At 44.5% G+C, this 11,513-nt stretch overlaps 2 protein-coding genes across 3 annotated transcripts in view; both read right to left on the bottom strand.

The window, feature by feature from the left end:
* The window catches only part of LOC109469851, an 11,170-nt gene extending 5,705 nt beyond the window's left edge, over positions 1–5,465 (bottom strand). For both annotated transcript variants that reach the window (XM_019768597.1, XM_019768596.1), the window contains exons 1-6: positions 4,456–5,465; positions 2,974–3,200; positions 2,707–2,825; positions 2,339–2,464; positions 1,789–2,000; positions 1,525–1,613 (exon numbers count right to left, since the gene is read on the bottom strand). In XM_019768597.1, coding sequence (XP_019624156.1) covers positions 1,525–1,613; positions 1,789–2,000; positions 2,339–2,464; positions 2,707–2,825; positions 2,974–3,200; positions 4,456–5,327 — 1,645 coding nt within the window. In that variant the 5' untranslated portion in view covers positions 5,328–5,465. The remainder of the gene's footprint in view (positions 1–1,524; positions 1,614–1,788; positions 2,001–2,338; positions 2,465–2,706; positions 2,826–2,973; positions 3,201–4,455) is intronic.
* A 1,977-nt stretch (positions 5,466–7,442) lies between these two features.
* LOC109469643 (potassium channel subfamily K member 10-like) lies at positions 7,443–8,644 on the bottom strand. Its single transcript, XM_019768177.1, has one exon. It carries the CDS (start codon positions 8,544–8,546, stop codon positions 7,443–7,445), a length of 1,104 nt encoding a protein of 367 aa, XP_019623736.1. The 5' UTR covers positions 8,547–8,644.
* Positions 8,645–11,513: the final 2,869 nt, after the last annotated feature.

Consider the following 11,513-nt stretch of genomic DNA (forward strand, 5'->3'; position numbering starts at 1 on the left):
ATACTCATCTCTAGGTCAACGTCATTTTTTTTACTATTCACACAATTACAACTTGATATTGATCCGCGTATTCTTTGCATTACATGTTGCTGACATCCCACCATAATATTGTCCAAGTTTCACATCCGTGGTCACGCTGAACGCTGTCGAACTATGCTGAATAACACAACCCTGGAATGCAACAAACTTCGCTAATAACCTGTTCTACGCTGTTTCTTTCAGCTCTACATGGCGACAAACACAACAGTTACTCAAGAATACAATTAAGAAGTGGAACAAAATACCAGGTGAGTGCCTGACCATCCTTATTTCATGCAGTATTGTACATATAATAATCACGATGGTTAGGCAATGTTCGCATATCTATAGTACTTCTTTCATGAAAAGCTGTGTGTTTTGAAACACGGTACCATGTTTACTATGATGTCATTGCTGGGAAAACAATGTAGCCTGGGTGCCAGGCCCCTGTGCCACCATAGTCAATAAAGTCAGGGAAATCTCACGCCTGGAACACAGAATTTGCAGCCGCGCGGGGTCTAATTTATACGTCTAGATAAACTGAAGAAGGAAGCCAGCTCCGAAACTGTGGCGTGTTGGGCAGTATAGAGGCCCGATCGAGAGTCTCAGAAAAAAGCACTTTCTTTATTCCAAGCAAGGAGTTAAGCTCCTTGTTCTAAGTGCTAGGGTCTGGCACACAGGCTATTGCCAGAAAATGTGTCATAGATGTGTCTGCTTCATTGCATTCTGTAAAATTAATCGACTCACATGCTTTGCATATTTACATTTATGACCCCAAATCTTGTTAATTTAAGTTAATCAAAGCTGGCCAAAGTTGGCATAGATTCATTTATGCTCTTTTCTCTCTTTATACCCACAGGTAAACTTCGCCATGTCCACCCTGAGATGCAGACTACAACAGGAATTCACTGGCTAGCATGAAACCTAGTCGTGGAAGGCTTGGGGTGTGCATTCATGTTTTGCAGCCAAGAAAATTGAAAAACAAGCATGGAATGCAACAGCATCATGGAAGCAAAGAAAATAAAAACTAAAAAAGCAAGACTGACACAAACATACATGATAGAAAACACACAAGTAAATAAAATTCCTTACACAAAACATCACTGTTACACTACATGTGTCACACAGTAAAGTTATAAAAAAACGACCAGCATCATATAGTTGAAACTAAAAACATATTTGAAGTATTATAAGCTTGAATATGCTGCTCCTGAGCAAGAAATTTGTTCTCTCTTGATAGAAGAAAACATATTTGAAATATCAATAAAGACAATCATTAACATTCTGTGTGCAAAAAGCCACAGTATGCCTGAAAAGGTGCCATTTGCATGCATGGTAACATAGGCCTTTCCTGCTTTTTCCGATGACCACAAGACCGGAGGCTACCTCAAAACCAATTCCCTAGGGAATGCATTCGTGCAATTTTTGAAATTCTTTCAAAGCGATCGCAGTACTTACACAAATGCCTCCGCCCCTGAGGCGTCGCCAAAAAAGCGCAGTACTTACTAATGGGTGAAGTAGACGCATCTCTGCAAAACACCTCTTTGGTTTGTTTCGTGTGAGGAGGTGACAACATGGCTGACAAAGAATCTAGTCTGTGATACAAATGGAGAAGAAAAAAAGAATTAATGTAATGCCATGTTTTGTCTTGTAACGTTACAATTTGTCCAGAACGTTTACGATTGTGAAAATTGTTCTTTTCTTAATGCTTTGTTTCAAGAACAAGACTGATCACGAAGTTGATTGAAAAATAAACTAACATTTACACACCTGTGTGGGTCACCTTCCACGAGTTTCTTGTAGGCATCAACGTCTCTTTTCAGCGCCATGTTGACGTTGTGGCTGTTGATGTGCTGCTCGATCATCTCGTCACGAAGTCTCGCGAGATTTTTCTCCAGTTCAGAAATGGTGGCTTCGTACTTCTCCGACTGCGCATGGCGACTGCTTTCGGCCTCCCGAAGTTTTTCTTGCATGTTTTCATTCTTGACAAAAAACAGAAAAAAACTGGATGTTAATCTGCTTGAGCTTTGTAGAGCGTTGGATTGAATTTTTCAAAATGCTAACTTAGTGACCACGACATTCAGACTAGTTTGAATAATCGAGACGGGGGACGCCATAAACTACATGTACTAGTATGCTGACTGCTCACGGAAGCACGTGTTCTATATGCGGCATTAAGTGACGTCATATACATGTAGAAACAAGTCAAATCGCCCATTTCATGACAATTTAAGTCCCATCTCACCTCTGTTGTCAAAATTCGATCCTTCATTGTGAACGTTGAGTAGGAATTTTCCAATTAAAAATGAGTGTTTCTTACCTGGATTTTAAGTTCTCGCTTCTCCTTTTTCAGTGAATCTACCTCAGTCCTGTGTTTTCTGATCTTGGCTGTGGCATCTTCCAGTTTCTTATGATTGACATTGATCGTAGAGGACAGTGTGTCCATCTGAAAGGTAAATGACACTAATAAGAATGCATTTTAACTACAACATGGTTAGTCACTTATAATCAATTTTTCAAATTAGTCGAATGGAAAGTCTGACGCTTCAGGACATAGGTTTGAACCCCTATTGGGCACGATCGGGACGTGAGCAAATGACGGGAATGTGGACAAATGATATGGGCACGAAATTTGTTTTGTACTTTTAAATAGAACGACACAACGTACAAAAACGATACCATATTCACCTGGGACTTGTAGAAGGCTTCTGCCTCCTGGATTTTCTGTTGCGCCATGACGTCGTATTCCTCCCGAATCTCATGCAGAGCGTCCGCCATGTCCGCCGCAAACCTGTCATAGTTCTCACCTAGAACATCATGGGAAAACACAATGGTTATAAGTACTCAACACCGCCCAGAGCGTCCAGGTGTTCAGAACTCGGGATTCTAATGTGTCGCTAGGGCTGAGTATTCAGAGGAACACAAAATTTTCCTGACGTAATAATTGCTTCTAACCTGCCCCATTCTGAATGGGTTGAAGAGCTTCACGAAGCTGGGTTCTGGCTTCCTTCAACTCCTCCCTCAGCTTAGCCACCTCAGCTTCAAAGTTCTGCACCGTGTCCTGCAGACGTCGTACTTTCAGCTGCGCTCCCTGCGTCTCCCGCCTGGAGTCGTACAGGTCCCTTTCTCTCTCTAATAACTTCGACTCGCACTCTTTCCGACATGTTTCTTCTTCCTCCCATCTGTAGCATTGGACCAACAATACGACCGTTTTAAAATAAAAATGTATTCAATACAACGTATGTCTGGTGCGAAGTAAAACGCTAGCCCGATACGAGGAAACGCGCATCATTGGAGAGTCGACCGTCAAAACAAGCCAGACGTATAAGGTAAACGCCTCAAAAATACGCGTAAAACAATGTGCTGGACCGCACATCTACTTGAAGATTAGCTGTAGGCTTATCGTTGTGTGGCCAGCTGTAGCTTTTAGCAGTATTGTTTTCAAAGGCCAGTGGCGCTTTTTACGATTTTAATGAAAAGTACACACGTTCACTTTGTGTTTTTCTTTGCAGACTATGTATCTCGCAGGTGGCCCCTGCAAGGATATACAGGGTCACGCCCCAAAATAATTCCAGGTATAATTTGTAGTACAATACATTGCCTCCATCGTTTTTCTGTGTATTTATCTGGGAACAGTTCACTGTTTTCAATCCTAAATCTTTATCTGAGCAGGCGCAGGTGTCTACTCCCGTGATGGCACATCAAATATGTATATCATCATTCTAATATCTCATGCACATCTACGGTGGTCGCTAGCTGTCGTCAGATGACAAAACGTCAACATACTTCCCATACAGAGATCCAAATCCTTTGAGGCCTCTTTTGTCATGCATTCGCCCACATGAGATTGCCCCTGGGATGTCAGCGTTTAAAATAAACGCACGTTAGTTTCCCACGTGGTCGTCAGTGGTTTTCACTAGGCAACCACCTGACTGCACATTGTTCTGTGGCATCGTTAAGTCTGACTTTGAAATGACCAAGGACATTATACTGTGTCCTTGAAACGATACGGTAGAGGGCCGATTGAGAATTTGTTGATCGGCAGAAAGTCGCCGAATTTCAAAATTGCCAGGGAGTCGAGCATATTTCCGCCTGAAAATCTACCCTAAATTGACAGCGAGCTCCGTTGACCTGGGAACACCATGTGATGCCCTTTTAGAGCTAACAGACCCACTGGGCTAGCTTCTTTCTGCTGCGTGACGGCCTCTTAAAAGCGGGACACGTTGGATGATATAAAGGCAGGTTTACATTATCCTTACTTTAAGCGGCAACGAAATTAAAAAGCAGTATAAACCTACCCAACAAAAGGCACTTTGGTTGTGATGAGTAATGCCTGTCTTCCCCTGAGATAATGAGCGGATAAACATGTAAGCTGTAAAACCGCCCCCGGCTCTCTCATATACAAGTGAATGGAACACATAATGTCAGGATTCTTACCTCGTTTTGTACTCCTGTGCGGCTGCTTCCCACCTGCTTATGGTTAATTCCAAACTTTCCCTGACTTCGGGCATGAGTCTTCCCCTCTTCAAGGTGCTAAATTTCACCCTCTGTTCGCCTTCCTCCCAACTGTCAAACATGTGAGAGATGTCTTCTCCGTCTACCGCCGTGTCTTGGAGATGGGTCTGTAAGACTCTATTCCTGTCTTCCAAGAGGCGGATCCTTTCAGACAAGCGAGCGTTAAGTCTCTCAAGGTCCTCTTTGTCCTGAAACTTGTCTGCGTCTATCGGCTGTATGGAACCCTCCGGAACGGGGACGGTGTGCCTTCGGTGAAATGGGCTACTTAGTTCCGCATCGTCTTGGTTGGAATCCACTCCGGAGTCTTGGCTGCTAGTTTTAGAATGAGCCGTGTGTCTTCGATGGAAATCACCTCTTGAAGGATCGTAGGTGGCGTAGCAGGGGTCGGTGGTTGTCTCCGCAGACACGGCGTGGTGACTGCGGGGCTCCGCTGACTCAGAAAGGCCAGACACGGGTACATCTGCAGTCGGAACCTGGTAATTATGGGGATGGCTTCTCGACGACCCCCTTCGGGCTTGACTGTCTGCTGCCACTGTATGTGTGTTAGCTGGTTGTCGCTGTCTCGAAGAAATTTCTCCTAGTCTCTCGGCAAATTTTGGTTTTCGATAACGATGCTCCGTGTGGGGATCGCCCGCCGGCGGACCCCTTCGTACGTACTGATAGCTTCCGTAAACATCACAGGTGTCCTCGGTCCAAACCGGCTCGGCTCGAAACGTGTCCATGGTGGTCTTTCTCCTAACGGAGGGCAGGTCCGACCCACCGGCCCAAGAATCTCTTTTCCTTTCCTTGTCCATTCCCAGTGCACTGAAACGGGAACCCGGCAGAAAACAGATGTTTGCTTCGCGCGCGGTCCGGCCTCACAGTTTCAGTCTTTCTTTGTGTGCAACACTATTGTTGTGAATCCGGCCTAATAGCAGGTGAGTGTTTGTTATGACATCACCACCGCAGGGAGGGCAGCAGAAGGAAAAAAGGAACAAAGAAAATATTCCATACATGAACCCCAAAGCATTTCGATCAGCCACCAATACAAACTCACAAACACATAAATCACAAACCGGCAATGTGTACAATGATCATATAATGTCCACTGAATGATAGGATTTTTGTGCAATTTATTCTATCTCCGCGTTTTGCTGCGGTCATGGCATGCCGAGGTGGCGGGGGCGACATACCTGACATGCTACTCACCACAGGTCGGGTTGGACAACCGTCCGGCCCACGCGGACCCTTGCGCCACTGACCACTGCAAACAGGCGTCTGGAACGTCCAGACCACATTGTCATGACGAGACCTACCATCCTACATCCTAACAATGCCTTTCAATTAGACTCTGCAGGAACTAGGGCTTGATTCAGTACAGATGGTATCGTGCAGTAGATGTCAAGGTCAATTGGCTTCGAGACACAACCGACATATTCCACATGCTCCATGATTGAACTGTTTACAAGTAAAGATCGATCATTTGAGACGATCCCCAGACAAACCCTCAGCTGTCCCTGTATATATTAAAGCGGCTATTGTCCGTGCGCAGGGGAACATGACAAATCTTGTTGAGAGGGCCTTTCAACACGAGTTTACTTTGTGTCAAAGTTTAAGCCATCGCGGATCAATATCTACGCGTCACCGCAATGTATACATCAGATAGTATGACCATATATGGGAACGGAAAATGCAACCAAAAGCATGATATATATAACATAGTACACTGTGGTCGTATTAAAATCCTTGCAATTTTCAATGCGCAAAAATGACCCATGCTTGTGCTGTAGCACGTATTTTTAGTATTGAAGCTTTATCTTATTTTGTCAATGTGTACAACAACCATTCGTTCACGCACATCGCAACAATTTGTATCAATCTTTCTCATTCTTGCCTGTTTCATGTTCCGTCAATTTTCTTCACAGACCATTCTGCTTTAACTCACCAATTATTTTCTACTTTCTACCACTTTGTTTACATTTCTTCTTTTGTAAAACGAGAAGATATCAGGATCAGTGACCTAGGAAAAGGATCATACAACCCCTACCCACCCCTACCTCGATAACTCTAACCAAAGAACATGACAATCTCCCTGCAATCTTAAACGCCTTGTCAGCGGTTTAATAAGTCAATGATGATATATAGTTTTGGTTGTTACTACCAAGCAGGAACGCCCCCTTCAGTAATTCACTGGTATCGTTAAAACACAAACAGCAACATACATCACAAGTATAGACACGTTACACACTGTATACAGCATTTACCCATTTTATGATGTTATCATATACACCGAGTTCTATAAACCCACAGTGCTAAAGCAAGCTTAGATAACCAACCATTAAACATAGCCATGACAGTTACACAAATATAAATGTCAATCAACGCGCTAGTCATGAGCCCGACGTTACAGAAGATAGGTTTGAAATCGTTAAGAAGGCAGTAGCGCCCTTTCAAGAATGCAAGTACCAATCTACACATTTATGAAATCGTTACCATGCACTGTGTAAAACCTTCATCTCACTTTCAAAACATGCAGGCGCTGACCGCCATAATTTTGACAATGTTTCTATCTTACACCGCTTTTCAATTACTAGTGCCGTGGTGAATGATATGTAGTGAGGGCTCGATGGAGCTTTAATTTCCTGTCGAACCTGCCCGCAAAAGGCGACCACAACGTGCAGTACAGCCTGCTTGCATAGAAGATACATGTACTGTCAAAACCATGTGGGGAATTGTAACAGTGATCTTCCCTTCTAGCATTGAGACCGTAGCAGACTGAACTCATGCTCCAGTAGTTAAAATATTTAGACGGATCCATTGCAAAACGGTCTTGCAATTTTTCGTCGATTTGCCTGCGGTGACCAATGAGTTGGGTTTCAGTGAAATATTCACGCTTTCGTCCGAGTGACATGTGCCTTCTTTCATGGTGTTTACAGAGAGGTAGTCGTAGTGTGGCTGCTGACGCTTTCCACGCTGCCTGTAACCGTTTGGACCTCACAGTCTCCCTCGGGCTTGTCGTTGTCGCCTGTGCTCTCCTCAACCATCTGCTGGTCCTCAACTTTATCCTCACCCACCTTTTCGATACCTCTGGTGATCACGTCGAAGATCAGGGCCAGAAATGCGAGTCCGAAAAGAATCCACAGCGTTAGCAACAGCGTGTAGACGATCGAGTAGTTGATGTCTCTTCTCTCACCTAGAAGATAGTCTCCAAACCCGATGGTGCTGAGAGACACGAACATGAAGTACAGAGCGTCCAGGTAGACCCATTCCTCTATGATCGACACCGTTAGAGCGGGGAGGAGGACGAAAATGGCCAAACCAACGACTACAAAGGTTGCCGTAACAATCGTACTTACGGTCTCGTTATTCCAGGAGGGTTTAAACCGGTTGATTTTGTTAGTGAGGCGTATGGCCACGCCGCCTAACCCGTGAGCTACCTTCCCTAGAAGAACCGCTGTCAGGGGAATGCCGAAAAGTCCGTACAGGACGCAGAACGCCCGTCCTCCCGCAGTTGACGGCGCCATGCTGCCGTATCCAATGGTGGTCAGGAGCGTCACACTGAACTGGACCGCTCCCCAAAAGCTCCATCGCGGCGGAGAGTTATTCTCCGGCGTGCTCCTCGGATCCAGGCCTCGATCTATCGCTAGAGAAACGACGTCCACAATAGTGTTTATCTCGTCCAGAGAGAGAACGACCATGGGGATGTGTTCTAAATGGACACAGGTGCCGTTGTTTTCACTCAGGTTAGCCAGCTTCCAGATCACAGTGACCTCGATGATTTCTAGAATCTGTCGAATGTTTTCTTGCGGGACACAACAGGCACTTCCGTGTGAATCGTCGCTGGTGTTGTCGGTGATACAGAGGCCCGCTAACGCCTCCTCACTCGCGTTACTTGACAACGTTTCCTGCAGAGTAAAAACCTCTTCTCGCAGCCGTGTCTCCTCAGCTTCTTCCAACAAGTGGAAAACACCTCCTCCAAGGAGGAGATACAGTACAAATGTCACAAGCAAGGCCACAACTTTCCTTGCAGACATCTTGGACTATCCTATGGGTTCAATGGCGAAGTAAACCAATGTTTAAGTTGATCGTAAAATTGAAGTAAACGTCGGAAGTGGGCTGTATTCTATGGTAAAAGCAGGTTTGCACGCAATGTTAAATGAAAGCTCGAAATGACAAGGTGTCTAACTCGTGTCCCAACGGGCTTTGATAATATTAACCCAGGACAAACACTTGACCTTGTTAGGTTGGTAAATTCAAAGGAAAGGTGTTTCGGACTGAGGGGAATATCCTCAAGGTCAGACATGTAACAACAATTTTTTTAACATTTAGAAGTCAGAATATATGTTTTGCTCACAAATATTCTTTAATATATCTTTTATCAGAAGAAAAATACAATGATTTCCTAACGGTACACCTGTCACCTCCCTCACACACAGCGGTTACACATGTCCAGCCCAACAGCCAGTGTTTGTACTCATGTCTGTCAGGAACACCTGTCGTTACCCACGCTTTTCACATCAAGACTGAACGACCGAACGGGCTAAGGCGCTGCCACATTCGTCACACGATCGTGTCTGTGTGTGTGTTTGTTTGTATGTGTTTGTTTGTTTGTTTGTGTGTGTGCGTGTGTGCGTGCGTGCACGCGCGTTTGGGTACGTGAAGGGATTTTGGCGAAGTTACGACAGAGCCGATCATCGTCAACCTTTTCTTTCATAACAGAGATTGAATTTTCCACGTGTGTACTGTGCGGATGGTGTTCAGCACCAAGGACAGGTGCGTTTGCCTTTGCGTGGATGTTTTTCAGCATTAAGGACAGAGGTGTTTACCTTTGTGTGAATGGTGTTCAATTCAATTCAATTCAGTCTTTATTAAACAACTCGCAGACTTAAGTCTGACTTGTGTTGCTCATTACAATATTCGGGAAACGTTAATAAGATTACAGACAATCATCTTAAGTAAAATGCGCTTTCATTTACAAATATAATACATTACATAACATTACAAATTAAAATATATCATAAAACACAGAAGAGAAGACGTCTGTGCCGCTGTGTCACTCAGTGTATAAGGTACTGCAGACACGACAGATAAGTGAAGTCTGAGCGCATGTACTATATTCATTACTTGGCATTTAACAGTTCAACTAAAAAAGGAATTGGTGAGTTCTTGTGACGAGCAGACCGACAGAGTGGAACATCAAATTTATTAGCATTACGTGTACTTCTACCGGAAATGTTCTGTCTCAGCGGGGGCAACCAATCACGGAACTCAGAGTTCAGCAGGGATTCTGCAAATGCCCTACAAAGTTCACGACGTCGGTCAGCAAGGGAGCTGAGGTTCAGGGTTGTCAGTGCCATGTTATAGCTCGAATACTGTGATCCCAAGATGATTTTACAGGCCCTCGTCTGGATCCGTTCTAGGGTCTTAGATTGTTTAGTGGTCAAGGCCGGATGCCACACGGGCACTGCGTATTCCAGTAAAGGGCGCACGTACACGGTGTAGACAGACACCAGGTCAGGAACTGACACACCGAATCTTTTCAGCCTCCGTACCATGTAGAGTCTCCTATTTGAGGATTTCACCATACTGTCCACTTGCTGGTCCCATTTCAGATTGTTTTGAATCGTCAGGCCGAGAACCTTGATGCATGTCACGGTTTCCAGGGTCTGTTCACTGATGATCAGTGGTTCAGGTGGGGGAGGAACCTTAGCGAAACAGATCTGTAGCACTTTGCATTTCTTCGGGTTCAAAGCCATCTTGTGGTCGCTAACCCATGTGCTCAGGTTATCAAGAGTAAGTTGGAGTGTACATGGTTGACGTATCAAGCGAACATCTGCAATGTTCATATCATCCACGTACTTCCATCGGTTAGCCACGTCACGCAGAGCTCCATCAATCAACGCCATAAAGATGACTGGTCCAAGTATAGTTCCTTGTGCTACGCCACAGCTGAGGTTGAGCCAGTCTGAGGATGCGCCCTGGTAGATCACACGCTGCCGTCGGTCAGTCATAAAGTTGCAAATCCACGGGATCACAGCCGGGCGAACACCAAGGTCAAGTAGGGATCGAATAGCAGTTGTGTGATCGACTTTGTCAAAAGCCTTAGACAGATCGGTGGTAACAAGTGTACAGATCGATTTTGACAGTGAAGTGGATTTGTACAAGAAGTCCACCAAGTTGACAAGCGCGTGTGTTGTCGATCTATGCCTCCTGCTACCAAACTGGCGGGGTCAAGCTTTGGAGAGATGTCCTGTAGTATCCAATTAGTCACAAACCGTTCACAGAGTTTAGACAACATTCACCGCCAGGGACAGAAGCGTAACGCTATATCCGTGTGTGGATGGCGTTCAGCACGACATGTTCTGAACATACATGTAGACCCGTCGTAGGACAAATGTCCGTCTGCTTTGAGAGATTAAAAAAACATGAACATAATCCCGAAAGTCTGTATAAGACATTTGCTTTCTTTCCTGTCTCTTTTATGGAAAAAGGAAATCTAGCGAATATTTATTCTCATCTTTTGAACGTTACAAGATATGGCATGTTGACCCACAAGCAAAGTGATACTAAGCAAGTCGACAAAAGAAAAAAATTCGTTAAAAATTTTATCAACTGGCCATGGAACTATCTAATTGATTGAACCAACCGATAAAACAGCTAATCAACAACATTAGGGATGACTTTATTCAAACGGTGCAGTGACAGGGCTATGTTAGCTGCACGATTAGTAGTTAGGTTGATAAATCACGGTTGTCTAAAATGTGTCAGAAAGTACAGGAACCAGTGTTATCACAACAAAACTGGTGCCAAGTGCCAGATTACAAGTAAACAAGGCGTAGGAATAAAGGTAACAACGCCAGGTGTGGCGGAAACTGAGACGTTATGGCTACTCCACGAAGTGCAAACCAAGAGCTGTTTTGTACATAAGTAAGCAGTACCAGAAGCACACAAGGCCACAAAAATAGTTGCTATCTGTGTGTTTAGTTACTAGGCTTTCCATT

The sequence above is a fragment of the Branchiostoma belcheri genome, unplaced genomic scaffold, assembly GCF_001625305.1.
Source record: "Branchiostoma belcheri isolate BF01 breed outbred unplaced genomic scaffold, Haploidv18h27 scaffold21, whole genome shotgun sequence".
NCBI lineage: Eukaryota > Metazoa > Chordata > Leptocardii > Amphioxiformes > Branchiostomatidae > Branchiostoma > Branchiostoma belcheri.